We start from the raw sequence: 17,762 nt of genomic DNA, 5'->3' as shown, positions 1-17,762 counted from the left end.
CTTAATTTTTAACTTAAGTTTCTTAATCATCGTTTAGGGTTTAGAAAAATGATATAAGGCGCTGTAAAGATAGAAGTATTTAATATCTTATATTAATTTAATAATTAAATAAGCAAATATGTAGTTAAAAACTGTTTTATAAAAAAAAAAAAAATCATTAAAAAACCTAAGGATGGATTAGGTCTTATATCTAAATCAAAACAAACAGTAAGCAACAGTTTTATTTTATAACCACTTATATCATGTGTCTCATTTATTTTTTTTATTTACAGTGACTTTAATGTTGATTAAATGGTGGTTTCTTGTTCGTATACAAGTAATAAGATCCTATTGCCCTGAAACAATTAAAAATTAATTATATAAATAATCATAAATCTATATATATTTTTTAAATTAAATACTACGCTTAATATTTTTTTTTGTTTTTTTATCAAATTAAACCATTGTAAAAATACATGATATAATCAGTAAGTAACCATTATTTATCATGCACAAGAGGGCAAGACATGAAATGTAGGAGAAATGTTAAAAGGAATTAAACATTATCGTTAGCGACAAAAAAAGAAATGGATAATTCATTAAGTTGCTCCTAAATCATGGAAAATCGTTAAACGGCAGACACTCAAGACCATTATGTAAAAAGTGAAAATTAAGAGAAAAACTCTTTTAGCTATTATTATTTAATTTATTTTAAATTATAATAAATATAAAATTCAAACTGAGTGAACAGACTGCAAAGAATTTACTTATTACATATACAATTATAATATTAATAATATGTGAGAATTTATAAATACATATAAAATTTATTGCTTATAAATTTTACTGTATTTTTTTAAATCTTTGGTTATAACTAATTATTGTTTGTTATTATGCTATTTAGATTATTATAATTTATTTAAAATTTAATAGTTAGTAAAATTGTAGAGTTTTTCAAATGATTTCTATCAAATTTACCTCTTTTTCTTTTTATTAATTTATTGATAATCACAACTGCATTTAAAAATATATACAAAAAGTAAATTTGGTGTTATATTACAATGGCATGATATAGGCTTGTGGAGTATCCATCCATTGGTAGTACACCAATAATATTTCTAAAGTAGAAGATCTCGAGACCATATTTTTTTCAGAAGGATTCATACGAGAGGAATTAAATTTCAATACCAAAGCCCACCTCCGTAAGTCATATCAAAGTTACTCAAAATTAATTATTTTTTCCTTTTGGTAATTTGCCACTTTTAAGAGAAAAAATTTATTTATTTATTTTTTTTTTCGTATCCGTGAAAATGGTCATTTTACGAAGAGGAGCACCAGGTAAAATAATGGACGTTTTTTAGACAATTTTGTATCGTCTAAAAAAAAAAAAAAAAAACAAGAAAAATAGCACTATTTAGTTGTTTAATAATTATTTAATATGCAGTAAAAAATTTAATTAAACAGAAAATCACATTAGGTTTTAATTTAAAAATAAATAATATTTAATAAACTCCTAAATACATTTTTAAAAACTGAAAAATAAAAACCATAATAAGACTGAAGTATATATAAATTTTATTTCCTTTTAATATCTCCACAAACACCAAACCAGTTAAAAGTAAATACAAAAATAATGGGAGACATTATTTATCAATCAAATCGTAATCTGTTGTTGTCCACTCAATTTAAAAAAACGTCAAAGACATGAGTAAATAGAAGCATTATATTTTAATGATAAATGGATACGTTTATTGTTGTGGCACCACAATGCCTGTCTAATTGAACCAAGGTTGTCAAGATTGATTAATAATACAAACAAATACCTTATTGACAATACTATAAATAATATGACATCTACTTCGCTCGAACCACTATAGTTTTTTTGGTTCGGCTGGAAACAAGTCCTCTCCACATCAAGTATGCACTCAATAGGTTAGTTAGACTTTTGGAAAAGGGAGAATTTAAGTACCCTAAAACAAAATTGTGGTATTCTTTGGACTGACCGGCAGAAGTGAGACTTCAGGAAAGAAATAATGTATTCAATTTGTTTTAATAATGATATTTCTTAATACTGATGTGTTTTTCAAGATATTTTAATTATTTAATGTTCATTAAAATGTTATTAAATAATAATCATTTAATTTCTGGTAAATTTTTTCAACATCTCGCCTTTCTTTCTCTGTGTAAGGCCAAGATACAATTTTGAATTATAGTTCATTACAAAGAGAATGCATTTTCGATTTTTAGTTTTCAAAATATTGTTGGGGCGAAGGATTTTTAGCGATTGAAAAATTATTCTCTAACCCAGATTTAAATTTTTGCTGGTTTAGGTATTAGAAAAAAAAAAGGAGGACCTGAAAAAAATCTAAAAAAAAAATTGAAATAATTAAGAAAATGATATAATAAAAAAAAAACCTTCCAATTGATAGATACAATTTAATAATATTGAAATATAAAGAAATAAATTAGCCCCTTGTTAAAAAAAAATATTAATCAGGAAATAAAAAATATTTAGATATATATATATAAAAACTGAAACAATTTGCTTTACAAGAAAAAATTTTAATTTCCCACTATTTTATCGTTAGAGACAAAGAAGGAATTTAAGGTTTGATCAACGAGAAAAAATGTCACTCACAGTGAATATGCGCATATCGACGTTTATCTACAGTCTAATCTTAAAGTTTTGTTGCCAAAGACGAGAAGGTAGCAATTATACGATGGGTGAAGGTCGCTTGAAACACGGTGCCCCAAATGCAAGATCGAACAGTCGTGGGAGAGAACGAAGCAGAAGTCAGACCACTCCAATCCTTGCTAATACTGACTGCAGACTGCCTTATCAGCCTTATACAATCCAGGCCCTGATCCTACTTTAATCCTCGATGTTGTTGTATAAGTGCCATTGTAGCGAACTATATATACACGCACCAAGACAAACCTCTAATTGTCCATTACATACGTAACAAATTTAAAATACAAAATAACTTAAACAATTGGAAAGTAAAAAAAAAAAATTAAAGAAAAGAAACTAAAATTTTGAGCTTTAAAAGATTTTTTAATTCAAATGTTCAAAAATTCGTTAACATTTCATTTCTAGTGCTATCTTTTCAACTTTTCGCTTTTTTATCTCTGTGTAGGGTCAAAATACAATTTTGAATTATAGTTCATAGCAAACAGAATGAAATGCTCAACATTCCCCTAACTCACAGTATGTAGCTTCAGTTTTTAGTTTTCGAGATATTTTTATCTATATCCAAAGAAATTTTTATTCAGTATGTTCCTTAAAATTAAGAGACGCATTTAAGCCCTGTTAAACTATTTTTACTGAGTACTTACTTAGTTTAACCAAAATTGTCAGTCTTTACTGAGAAAATCGAATAAATGTGTAAAATCGATTCTATAAAGTGACAAGTCAATTATTCGAAAACGTTCCGCCTTTTCGTTTTTGAATTAGGCTGTTCACAAACGCACCGTTCACCAACCAATTTTGAGACAGGAGACCTTAAATCTTGTATTTCCGTCAACAACTCGAATTTAAACTTTTGCAAGATAGCAATACTCCCCCTTAAAATATTTATTAATAATAATAATTTAATAATTATTCCATAAATAGGTTAGTTAAAAAAAAAAAACTTACTTCATTCTACGCATCAGTTAAGGAATTTTCAATATTTAAACTTACTGAAATGTTAAGTTAATCAAAATCAAGTTAAAACATACTTACCAGTTTGGTGTGAACTCGCCCATAGTTACTTTTATAAAAGTACCATCACACTCTTTGGCTTTGAAAAGCGACCATTCCAGGCAAGGCGTCGAAACGAAAGCGAGGGGATTTCTGATGCTCTCAGCATAGTACCTGTAAGCTCTCTGGTGGCTGCAGCTACCTGTATGTTATTAAGTTTTATGCTATTAACATGTTAAATGTAAAAACTTATGTTAAATGGAGAAATATTTTCTTCTTTTAACACGTTAAAACGACCTAACATATAACATGGTTGAGAGTCTGTTAAATGAAGAATGACGTCACGCAACAGTCCTGCTGTGTCAACATTTTGTTTGTTGTCGTATTAGGTTACTTACTCGTAGTTTGTGTTTTGATTGTGTTAGTATTATTTTTGATGTTTTTAATACTAATAAAGTAATGGATAGCAATAATAATAGTATAATTAGATCATCTTGACTCTGTTCCTCCACAAGTTAGAAGATCAACAAGGCACTTAGTAGTCAAACTTTTAATTTTTACTCAATTTAGACATGTTGTAATAAATTACTTTAATATAAACTTAAAAGTAAACAATAACACGAAGTTCTGGAAGGAAAGGTTATAAAACAAGTTGCTCAGAAAATCCGCTAGGAGCTCTTAAGCATTTAACATGACTATAAATTAACCTGCTCACAAGCCTATCTTATAACATTTAACATGGTAAAACATTTTACATTTAACACAACATGAATACCTCCACTATTGAATGAGTTAAATAAGTTCGCCTGTAATGAGATTCAAACATACACAGGTAAGAATCTAATACGAACAACTTTGGTAAAAATACTTATTCTCCATTCATTCCACTATCATAATGATAACTAGAAAATCAACAAAATCGGATTAACTAATTAGAGATAATTATACTCCCAAAAATAAGAAAAAAAATTATGGAAAAATGGGCGTTATTTACTTAGTCCCTTCTTGTATATTTTTAGTCTGTATTCTGTAGTATTCTAGTAGTATTCTGCGCTGCTTCTAATAAAAAATCCTTTTACATATTATCAGATATAAATATATAATTAATAAATCACACACGTTTCTAATTGACCTAACAGATCCTGATAATAATTATAATTCATAATTAATAAGTTGACTAATAATTTTTAGAATTATTAAATTGCAAAATAAAGAAATCTTATTTCTTATTACATGTTCTTCTTCTATCAATTTATACTCGATGAATGAATATTCAAAAAGGAAAGGTGTAGACGTAAATGGTGAGACGGCCAAAATTGACTTTAGGACTTAGAAGCCCTATGACACATTGGTCCAGAGATAGGAAAGGATTCAGAGATATTAGTACAAGAGCCCAAGAGGAGAAAAAAGGCAGTTATCTCACCCCAATTTTTGATTACTTTAATGAAAACTATGTACAATTACTAGTCAAAATTGATGAGTCTGCCAAGTATAGGTAGGGGGAATAAAAAATGGCGGTTGTTTCAAAGCGATAAAAAAAACTAATTTTTCCTTCGGAGCTCTATATCTTAAAAAGTAGGAACAACACAAGAAAACCTAACGTCATTTAAAGAAGAGTAAATTTGCTAAAATAAGAGCCCTAGTAGAGTTATTTACGTTCAATAGTTTTTGAGATATAGCTTTTTAAAAAGCAACATTTCATAAAAATGTTGTATGGGACATACTGAAAGATCAGTAGTTAGTGAATTTATTTAGAAAAACTTATATCTCAAAAACCATCTATTAGTACTCAAATTAAAGCTAGTTTAATGAGCTATAAAGTAGTTTATGATGTTTATCTTCGTAAGAGTAATAGTTTATATGAAATTTGCTAAAATAAATTGATTTATATTTGTCCTACAAATTTTCATTTGCCAAATTTATATTCATTTGGGAATATCATAAAAACTACTACCCCTACGAAGATAAGTGTCATGAACTACTTTATTAGTAAGTTAAATTTACTTTATTTTGAGTGTTGGCAGACATATTTGCGTCTTATAGATCTAGAGATATATTTTTTCAAAAATCCAACATTTTATACTAACAACTATAAATTAACATTTTGAGAGTTTATTTTGTCACATATCATAAAAATTACTACTTCTAAAAAGATAAACATGATTAACTATTTCGTAGTAAATTTAAGTAGCTTTAATCGAAGCGCTGACAGATATCTGTACGTCCAATGGTTTCTGAAATGAAGTTTTTCATAAATTAAACTTATTGTCCGAACAACTATAAATCAATTTATTTTAGCAAATATCATGAAAACTATAATTCCTACGAAAGTAAAGGTCATAAACTCCTTTATGGTCCATTAAACTAGCTTTAATTTGAGTGTTAATAGACATCTGTATGTCACAAAGTTACATTTCTCAAAATTAGTCAAACTATTGGACGTAAATAGCTCTTTTAGGGCTAATATTCAGCAAATTTACTTTTCTTTAAATAATGTTCTCTTAGATTTTCTAGGGTTGTTGGTAGTTTTTGAGATATAGAGCTCTGAATAAAAAATTAATGTTTTTATAAGGTTTAAGGTAAAAATTAATTTTTACGTTCTGAGACAGCCACCATTTTTTATCACCCCTACCTATATTTGACAGACTCGCCAGTTTTGACTAGTAATTATAAATAGTTTTTATTAAAGTAATCAAAAATTGGGGTGGGATATCTGCCTTTTTTTCTTCCCGGTTCTTGGACTATATCGTTAATATCTTGAAAACGAGGTTGCTAAGGTGGGCACCTTAGTACCCTGACAACGGCCTCCAATATACTTTGTCATCTACTCTAAATTTATTTGGATCAGTTGACATTGAAATACCTTTTATGTCGATCCCACACCCGGGCTGAATCCACCGACCGGCATTCGGAAAGAAGTCCGCGTGTCCTAACTGATATGGAGTTGCAAGGTACCCTCCACAGGTGTGAATGATATCCACGAAGAGACCTGAATCGGTACTGATCCTCTTCTCTGGATATTTATAGCTAAAGCTCGGTCTTGCTGGATCTAATCCTGAAAAATGAAAAAAACAATTATTTGTAATGGTTAAACCTTTGATATTGTGATTTGGAAACAGCGGTCATATAAAGTATTCTTTTCTGTACAAAATAAACACTAGGCGTATCTAAAATACAACTCCAAATGTATGCTGTTACTTTTTGTAATGACAAGTCCATAGTTACGGGACTTTATTATTACTTATGTGCCTTCAATGTTATGTTTGACCAATTTCCTCTACTTCTTATTCTGTCTGGTGTCCTTATACGAGCAGCTCTCGTCCTATTGAGTAGGTAGAAGTGGACTATTACAACCGCAAATTTTGATCTATCCTTAGTAATAGATATATATATCGTTTATACTTGCCCACGCTCAGTGGAGAAGGAGGCGAGTTAAAGGAAAATAATAAAAAAAAAAAAAAAAATAAGTATAGTCGCCAAAAGGGGGAAAAAAGACAAAACAATAAAGAATAAATTGCTCCTCAGGCGCCACGTTATTTTTTCCTTGGAAATAACGAAAACCCCGAAACAAAATACCCACAATATACCCTTATATAAATAATAATCGAATTATAACCACTGGCACCTTCCGCCTGTTGAATTATCGAAATATTAAGTAAACATAACAAAAAAAAACATAGGTAAAATTAACAAGTTGAAAGCAGTGTACATGCATAAGAATGAACAGAAGAACTATATGTACAAAAGGAATATAAAAGTGATATTAAAATAAAATTTAGTATTTAACCCCACGTAGTCTTAGGGTGTACTCCTGGCAGAACACAAGGTTGTCCGATATTTCCTTTCCGGTCACCGTATCACCAGAATTATAGTGATATAATCTCTAACGATGTGATGCCACAACTCTCCTATCCAGGACGTGCTGAAGATTCCCCTTCACAAAACCCAAAGCCCACTCGTCTAAACATATCTCTCGTGTTTTTGTTTTTCCCCATAATCCCTTTTGTCTACGCAGATATCGCCAGTGTTTTTATCTCACCATGGCAATCGGAACATTATGATCACTAAACTTTTAAGTGAACAAAATCTTTGTATTACCTGTTCTTTTGTTTAGCGGCTATAACTAGCTAACGCTCGTGAAGACATACATACAATCGGGTTTACCTTTACAGTTTGGTCCTTAGTGACTCCAGGTCTATGATTTCAGCAATTTCTGGGACGCCGCAATTAGGGCAAAGAAGATCGAGGTCCAACCCATGGTTAGTAAGCTCGAGCCGTTTTCGAGAAAATCGGAAGAAAAAAAAAACTCTATTATATAGTAGTACTCCTGGTCACTCGATATTTTCGAAATTGTTGAAGTAGTAAATAAAGTAAATTACTTTAAGTAAGTGATTTTAGTTTAGTTTTAGTTAAACTAGTCTGATCACAGAAAAGCAGATCATTTTGCGGGACGTTGTTATTTGGCCTCAAGAGACCTTATAACGTGTACTTCTGTCAAGAATTCGGATTAAAAATTCTATACGATCGCAATCTTATACCATACATTTTATACATAGGTAAGCGAAAATAAAAACATTTTATACATTGAAAATACCAAAATTATAAATATTTTCTAAAGGTTCCAAGCTGAGACTTAAAGTCTACAAACATTTATCAGGCCTATTCTTCTAGGGTGGAGCCACGAAAAGTCAATGAGAATGATGTAAGAAGGAATCCCCGCTGATAAATAAGGATGGATAGCATGGAGGACTGACTGAGATTACAAATAGAAAACACTGGTGATATCATGTACTTGAACGCTCGGATAGAGAAGAGATGGAAGATAGAGCGATGACTACTACCAATTCACCACTTACGACTTACCTGCACGTAGCATCTCCTGCTTTAACACCATTAACATCATTTACTACACTAAGTAGGTACTCAACTATATATAATATAAAATATTTTATTTTAAGAATTATTTTATATTAATCACGATCATAGATTGAATTATTGTTAGTGTTAGAATCATGGTTATCGTATTATATTATTCATGGTAACACATTGTTATTAAAACCAATAATTATATTTCTATTCATGCTTTTTAAATTGTAAATAAATACAATATTGCTTTATGTAGCGTTAATGCTTACATTATAAAACACCATCCTCTAATATATTATGTATTCAATGGTAATAATATTTTATGAATGTATCTGGAATGTGACTGGAATACACGCAAAATTCCTTTGTGAAATTAATCTGATGATAAAAGTTTTGTAGGACCCATCTAATTTAAAATTATTAATATAAATAATTTTGGATAATTATGCCTAACATCCCATAGACAGCAGAGGATGACAAAAAAATAAGTCAGGGACGTATTCTGTCATTGAATTACAACTCTGTTGCATAAGGTTTGATTGCTCACATTCGTTGACAGTACAATTTCTGCTAAAAAAAAACTAAATTCTGTTGAGAGAGATTCTGATTCATCATTTCTGTTTATCTTTGTTTCGTTTTGTAAACGTTGTCGCCATCTAATTCAGTGAATAAATTTTTATATCTAAAAATATTCGCTCACCTGTGACCCTCCCTATCTTGCCGATGGTGACGTTTTTGCCACTGAGACCTGCTACGTGGGAACCCAGGCTGTGCCCGATCAGGTGGAGATCTTCTGGACGTAGGCCGAACTCGGAACAGAGCCCCTCGATGAAGATGCCAACCTGTTCTGCAGCTCGAGGAACCTGATGTGCAGCTCTGAAGTAAGGGTGCAGATGGGCTCCGGCTTCGGACCAGTCAGCAATGATGATGTTGTAGTTGTAAAGAGGGAGGTAGGCTAGTTGAGAAATTTCAAATTTAGTTGATCGATTGTAAATACATTATAGAAATTAAATAATATTTACAGCTAATACTATATTAATATTGTGATCTATGTCAGTCAATTATTTATTCATAGAAATGGACAAATCTTTTATATTTTCGAAGCACATACAATAAAAATGTTATAGAAGAGAGAAATACTTTATTTATTCATCTATGCTGCCTAAATACATTAGGTTGCTATCTCACACAGCATACTTATCAATCCGTAATCGGACATATTTACATTACACATACCTGGTATAATCATAAAAAAAAGATACAATAATAGGATATAATAAACAATTTTTTTTCACCCCTACAGTTTCCCTTTACAATCCATTTCGGTCTGTACAACCAATACAAATGTTTCACTCACTCCCATTTTTCCCTCTCATTTCTGCTCAATTATTCAATTCACCCGATCAACAAATTCGCTCTCCGGAATTCACCCTCCTAGATCCTCTTCAGTGGCCCGCTAAACAAAATTCAATATTAGACGGTAATGTGAGATCAGACCCTCATTCATAGTCACAGCAGTAGATCAGTCTACCAAGAACAAACAACTAGATACATTTTACGAGAATAAGTATAACACATAGATAAAAAGGAAAATATAATAAAAAAAAACCGGTTACAGGAAACACTTGAATGAATAAATAAGCTTAAAAAAAACAACATAGTATTAATAAAATAAAATGATTTAATGAATAAATACGTTAAAACACACAAATAGAGAGGTCAACATATTAAAATGATAAATAAAACAAAGAATAATCTCCGAGCTAATTCCCATGCAGGTGATGGTGTATGATCCCCAGGGAGTCCAAAACCATCACCAACAAAAATTACTCCATACTTTGATAGACATTCGAAATTATCATTAAAAAAACCTGTACATTATAATTACTTGAATAGTACATCAAACTCCTGCCACCTATTAGCAACTAAATGAACTGATATGGATACAGGAACCTAGCGTCTAAACAGGTCTACAGTGAATAAGAAGGCTGTTCAGTGTTTATTAACATTTTATGGATCCGCTCGTTACTAAGCCCTACAACCTTACACGCCCATCTTATACGCCGTAATGCTATAACTTTAATTATATTTACCGGGTGTAGGTCCCTTAATTCAGTGTAGTGTGATATTCTAAATTCTTCCTTTTTTGGCCCGAATATTTTGCGTAATACTTCATTTTCGAAAACCTTGAAGAGATGTTCATCCCTTAGTGTAAGAGGCCACGCCTCACATCGATAAAGAACAGTGGGAAGGATAATAGATTTATAAATTCTAATTTTATATGTTTTTCGATAGAAGGCACGAGCTAAGCAGTTTCGAAATTGAAAAACAACAAGCATTTCCCGCCTTCAACTTCGCTTTCATATTCTCATTAATTACGTTTTTCCAGTTGCCCTAGAATCTAAATACTTTAACTTTTTTACCTTTTCAGACGAATTTCCTACTATATCTATCGATATCACCAAAATTCCTCGCATTTCGACTTCCTCCTGACTTGGTTCTTCTATCCATGGTTCAGCACTCTGGTATTCAGTCAGAGGAGATTGCCAATTATTTCCTGTATCCAGAATACTTTCAAAGTGTTTCTTAAACGAATCCAATATATCTACTGGATTAGCTAATATATTATTATTTTTATCTCTTATTTCCGTCTCTAAAGAGCGGAATTTACGGGATCGGTTAATACCTGTACATTTCTCTGGCGTTATGTTCAATTTTGTTATTTTCTATTTATATTATTTTATTTTTAAGATATACTCTTTTTTTATTTATGAGGAGTAACATTGTTTTTGCTAGGATTATTGAGAGTTTTTAACCTAGCTGCTTTTCTTTGTTCCCACATTTTAAGACACTCATCATCGAACCAGGGTTTATTCTTATTAATTTCCCTTTTTCCGAGACACAAATTACCTACCACTTTAATATTATCTCTGATTCCTACTCATAATTTCTCAATGTCTTCGTACCCTTCATCTAAAGGTTCTCTAAGACTTCAAATTTATTTTTTATTTCGAAGGCGAATTAATTTGGAATTGAAGGGATTTTTAATTTTTCCAGATCGAAATTTTCAGGACGGGGTCCATTTTCATTTCTCTTTTTTATATTAAGTTTTTGTCGAATTTTAGTTATTGCTAGTTCGTGATCTAAACCACATTATGCCCCTGGATAGGATCTCACTTTAATTATACTATTTTGCCACCTATGTTGTACTAACACATTTGACGTACCAAACATATACTAATATATAATACCTATTATCCAACGTATTAACAAAATGTATTAATTGTTCATTCCTTTATCATTTATGATTTAGTGTGACCTAAATAAAATCATGGTTTAACCGTAGTTTTAAAAACAGTGCTTCCTTACAAAGTACTGTAAATAATAAGAAGTGGTTATTATCATAACTCTTATCAATGGGTTTTTAATTACCTTTTCTGTTTATTGTATACTTTTTTTTATTTTATCACGGCTTAAAACTAAAAATATGTAAAAAATAAAATTCAAATCACTTCATTGTATAATACAAAAGTTATATATAGCATTTGCAACTTATCATATACCATGTATCAATTATAGTCTAATGGAAAACTTAATATAATACTTAATAAAAACAAATATAAAAAATATCTATATATTATAGCGTCCGATTGATTTAACTTACCATTTTTCAGAAAATCACAAAAACGACTATACTGAGAACCTTTCCATCCGTGAACTATAATTTTGGTTTTCGCTGTAGGGACGAAATTCTTAAAGACAGAAGAGATGTTTTGTTGATCGTTTATCGTATATGCACCAGAACCAAAGATATCTATGCTACAAAAGAAATACAATTATCAACAATATATCTTTCAGAATCCTTCACCATATATTACTTTTTAGTTGTCCAAACGAACAAGGTACATATAAATTAACGAATCTGTCTCAATTGTTAATTTTATTTTAATTTTTCTTAATACAAACTTCAAACATTTTTAGAATCCCAGCGTTCCTTATTAGCATTCGATGTTATTAGGAAAGTTGTCAAGCCCTTAGCACGGAGACATGTACAAGAACCCGGCAAAAAAAGTCAATTTTTAAGTACTTTAATAAAAACTATACACAATTACTAAAAATTGATGGGACTACCAAGTATAGTTAGGGGGGATATAAAGTGGCGGCTTTTTCAAAACGTTAAAAAAAATTAACTTTTTATTCGGAGCTCTTTGAAACTACCTACAACACTAGAATCCCAAACAGAACATCATTTTAATTAGAGTAAATTTGCTAAAATATGAGCCCTAATAAAGCTGTTTACGTTAAAAAGATCTTAAAAACAGTTTTTTATAAAACAACATATCATAAAAGATATACTGAAAAATCAGTAGTTAGTGAATTTATTGTGAGACTTTATTTAAGGGATCATTAAACGTCCATTAGTACTCAAATTAAAGCTAGTTTAATTTGCTATAAATTAGTTTATTAATTTTATCTTTTATCTTAAACAGTAACTTTTATGAGATTTTACAAAATATCTATTTCTTCTTATTTAGTTATAGTTGTTAGAACGTTTTTGATCTAAGAAAACATCTCAGGAACTATCGAACTCAAATTGATAATAGTTTATAACGTTTTTCTTCGTAAGAATATCCGTTTTTATGATATTTCCATATAAATATGAATTTCGCACATGAATTTTTTTTTCCAAATAACTGCAAATCAATTTATTTTAGCAAATATGATGAAAACTACTATTCCTACGAAGATAAACGTCATAATTTACATTAGAGTAAATTAAACTAGTTTCAATTTGAGCACTGATTAGCATGTGTTCGTGTGATGGATACTGAGACAAAGATTTCCCACAATTAATTCATCAATTACTGATTTCTCAGTATATATTATATGAATTGTTGCTTAAAAAAAAAAATACTATATTTCAGAAACTATTGAATATATACAACTCAGTTAGAGCTCATATTTTAATAAAATTTATCCTACTTTAAATGATATTCTATTAGGGTTTCTAGTGTTTTTGGTAGTTTTAAAGATAAAGCCATGTAAATTTTTTTTTGGCAGACTAATCAATTTATACTAGTAATCATATACAGATTTCATTAAAGTAATAAAAACTTTGGGTAGAATAACTGAATTGTTTCTCCTCTTGGACTCATGTACTATAAGCTTAATGTTCAATTTTTAAATTGGTATTTCAACAAGAATCGATAAATTAATAACAATCGATATTTTCCTTATCAATTATTGTTGCGAAAAAAAATCTTGAATACGAAAAATATTATGTTAGTGTAGATGCTTAATTTATGACAGTCAATTTAGAGGGGAAAAACGGGATTTTTGCAGATTAAATGTCCGAAAGCCTGGTTTGTTTGTAATTTTTCATTTCCAAATACAAAATTTTTTATTAAATTTAAAACCAATTTATATATATAAATAGTTGACCGTATAATGTGTATAATGTACAATGTATAATGCGACTGCAAAGAATGACCTTCATATTTTTATTCGTGTGTGTAGATTTTTAAGCCTTACATTCGCAATTTCAAATATATTCTATAGAAAAAATTATATATTTAGACTTTATAATGCTCTTAAATTTGATAAATTATAATTCTGTCACCGCCTACCAGTGTAAGGAATGAACACAAATGTCTAATCTAGAAAAAATACTTATATAGCAGCTTTAAAATAATTGGTTATTTCTAGTTATTTTCCAAAAAATTTATCCTCTTTTTTGTCAGGATTATTAGGTTGAAAATTATTCACAATCTTAAAATTTATGTTCGATGAATACAATTAAATTAATATTAATAAGAAGATTACTGATTTAATTTATTAATTGTTTGAGAGTGGTATATATTATTATTAAAACAAATTTGATCCAATTTTACTGTCAGCTTTTTATATTAAAAATTTTCAACGGTTCGACCGTTAGGCCATTTTCAAGGAGACAACGTCAATCATTGAATTGTCATAATTTATTAAATTGTTTTTTTTTTCTAGGCTTATTTCTCATGTCTTATATAAATCACATAATTCCAATAAAAACTATCCTTCAAAAATTGTATTTCCTTTATTATTAACTTCATTAACCATATCAACAATAAAACCTACCTTAATTGTTAAACATTTAATAACAATAATTAACAAGTTTTGAAGGATAGTTTTTTATTAAAATTATAAGACATGGGCAATTAGCCACCAAAAAAAAACAATTTAATGAATTATGGCATCAATGAATAAGGTTGTCTCTTTGAAAATGGCCTATGGCCCAAAACGTTAGAAGTTTTTTAAAATAAAAAGTTGACAATAAAATAGAATCATTGAAGTTTGTGTTAATAATTAATAAGAAGTTTCAATAAATGAATAAATCGTTTTAGCTTATCTAATAATAATCTGAATTTAAAAAAATTAAAATAAATTATATTAAATTAAGATAATAAAAACAACATTAATGAATTAATTTATACAAACCTATTAAATAAGTAGAACTTTACGTCTCCAACTTCAATTTCTGATCTTCCAAACATTTTCTCCAACAAACCATTTACTGCAAAGAAAAGATTTTATAGTTAAATATTTTTATTATTAATTATATAAGTTAGAATATGTCCATATTGGAATTTTTCCAGATTATTTTTTTTTTTTTAGAGAGAGAGCTACAATTTAGTACAAGTAAATCTTATTTCTTCACCACAAAATAAATTTGAGAAAAGTACACAGCTGCTTTACTTGAATTGTAGCTCAACTCAAAATTTTTTTTTTAGATTTTTGTTTAACATGTTCCAGAGTTAATTTAGATTCACTAAAGAAAATATCTCATCTTAATTTTCTACCGGATAACACATGTACCGGTATTAAACCGTTTAGTACAAGAGCACAAGAGGAGAAAAAAGGCAGTTATCTCACCCCAATTTTTGATTATTTTAATGAGAACTATGTATAATTAATAGCCAAATTGATGAGTCTGCCAAGTTTAGGTAGGGGGAACAAAAAATGGTGGCTGTTTCAAAGCGATAAAAAAAACTAATTTTTCATTCGGAGCTCTATATCTTAAAAAGTAGGAACAACACAAGAAACCCTAACGTCATTTAAAGAATAGTAAATTTGCTAAAATATGAGTCCTAGTAGAGTTATTTACGTTCAATAGTTTCGAGATATAGCTGATTTAGATATACTGAAAGATCAGTAGTTAGTGAATTTATTTTGAAAAACTTATATCACAAAAATCATTTGACGTACAGTTGTTTATTAGCACTCAAATTAAAGCTAGTTTAATGAGCTATAAAGTAGTTTATGATGTTTATTTTCGCAGGAGTAATAGTTTACATGTAACTTGCTAAAATAAATTTTTTTATAGTTGTTCGGACAAATTTCCATTTCCCAAATTTATATTCACATGTGAATATCATAAACACTACTACCCCTACGAAGATAATACGTGTCATGAACTACTTTATAGTAAGTTAAATTTCTTTCATTTTGAGTGTGGGCAGACATATGTGCGTCTTATGGGTCTAGAGATATATTTTTTCAAAATTCCAATATTTTATACGAACAACTAGAAATTAATATTGTGTGAGTTTATTTCGTCGAATATCAAAAAACTACTACTCCTACAAAGAAACATTATTAACTATCTTATAGTAAATTTACCTAGCTTTAATTTGAGAGCTGACAGACAGCTGTACGTCCTATGGTTTCTGAAATAAAGTTTTTCATTAAATAAAACCACAAATTGTATCCAATACTGTCTCAACACTTTATTTCTTATTAGTCCAACGTTTCGGCTATTCCAGCCATCTTCAAGGACATCTTTAATACAAATCTTCTCCTCACATTAATTTATAATTTTTATTGCAGGCTATTCTGCCCAGGTCATTTTCTTATTTTAATTTCAAACCTATTTATTTAAATTTTAAAACCATTAACTTTTCTTTTTCTCTATAAAATTATCCACAATATAAAATACACCACCATATAACAAACTATTTAACAATATAACAAAGTTTTTCATAAATCAAACTTATTGTTCGAACAACTATAAATCAATTTATTTTAGCTAACATCATGAAAACTACTATTCTTACGAAGGTAAAGGTCATAAAATATTGTATAGTACATTATACTATCTTTAATTTGATTACTAATAGACATCTATACGTCACAAAGTTCCTGAGATATAGATTTCTCAAAATAAATTAACTATCTACTGATATTTCAGTACTTTTTTATGAAATATTGTTTTTTAAAAGGCTATATCTCGAGAACTATTGGACGTAAATGGCTCTAGTAGGGCTAATATTTCAGCAATCTTCTTTTAGATTTTCTAGTGTTGTTGGTAGTTGTTCAGATATAGAGCTCCGAATGAAAACTTAATCTTTTTTTAAGATTTTGAACAGTCGCCATTTTTATTCCCCCCTACCTATACTTGGCAGACTCATCAGTTTTGACTAGTAATTATACATAGTTTTCATTAAAGTAATTAAAAATTAGGGTGAGATAACTGCCTTCTTTTTTTCTTCCCGGCTCTTGTACTACCCCAATCTACTTCATATGGTCAACTATCTTCTTCCAATGGTACCACATAGTTTAAAGTGCGTTTAACAAATTAGTTGTTAAATTGAGGTTCCATAAATTTAATTTTGTTTTTTTCCTAACATTTTGTAAGTAGCTATTTTCTGTTCAAAATGAATGACTGTTCATAAATTTGTGTTTAATTAATAAGTTAAGGTGTAATACCTTGTATCCAACGATCTTTGCTTGTTGGATGAATATCTTCCAACGCGGAAATTTTATACAAGAAAATCTTTTATCTTTTTTAATTACCTTAAGCTATCAAAGAACACTTCAGTATTCTTGGAAGAAAATTTAAAGGAAAAAGGTAACATGTTATTAACAGAAAGATTAAATTTGTTTAAACAATAGATTATTTCACAACTTCAGAAATTTTAAAATATCAACTTTTTATATAATTTCGGAATATTTTAACAAAGCTATCAAAGTTTTATGGTATCAGTTTTAATACATATATAAAGATCATTTAGAACAGTGGGCATTTTTATTTTATATGGTGGAGGGTAGCACCATACCGAACTGCTGAGTTTGATATATTTTATCATTAATTATTATTAAATTTACTTTAATAATATTTTATTTTAATTTGTTATGAGTAAAATAATAAAAGTTTTATGAAAAATATAGAGATTTATTAAAATTACAATAATATTAAAAA

General features: G+C 29.1%; 1 protein-coding gene across 1 annotated transcript in view; it reads right to left on the bottom strand.

Annotated features, from left to right (window-relative positions):
• Positions 1–203: 203 nt before the first annotated feature.
• Positions 204–17,762, bottom strand: part of LOC106680426 (pancreatic lipase-related protein 2) — a 22,858-nt gene continuing 5,299 nt past the window's right edge. Inside the window, exons 2-7 of the mRNA XM_014420140.2 lie at positions 15,002–15,077; positions 12,192–12,346; positions 9,228–9,482; positions 6,525–6,716; positions 3,704–3,863; positions 204–335 (exon numbers count right to left, since the gene is read on the bottom strand). Coding sequence (XP_014275626.1) covers positions 278–335; positions 3,704–3,863; positions 6,525–6,716; positions 9,228–9,482; positions 12,192–12,346; positions 15,002–15,077 — 896 coding nt within the window. The 3' untranslated portion in view covers positions 204–277. The remainder of the gene's footprint in view (positions 336–3,703; positions 3,864–6,524; positions 6,717–9,227; positions 9,483–12,191; positions 12,347–15,001; positions 15,078–17,762) is intronic.

Source organism: Halyomorpha halys, unplaced genomic scaffold (assembly GCF_000696795.3).
Source record: "Halyomorpha halys isolate HHAL.00 unplaced genomic scaffold, Hhal_1.1 Scaffold261.1, whole genome shotgun sequence".
NCBI classification, from domain to species: domain Eukaryota; kingdom Metazoa; phylum Arthropoda; class Insecta; order Hemiptera; family Pentatomidae; genus Halyomorpha; species Halyomorpha halys.
This window is presented reverse-complemented; position numbering and strand designations above follow the sequence as displayed.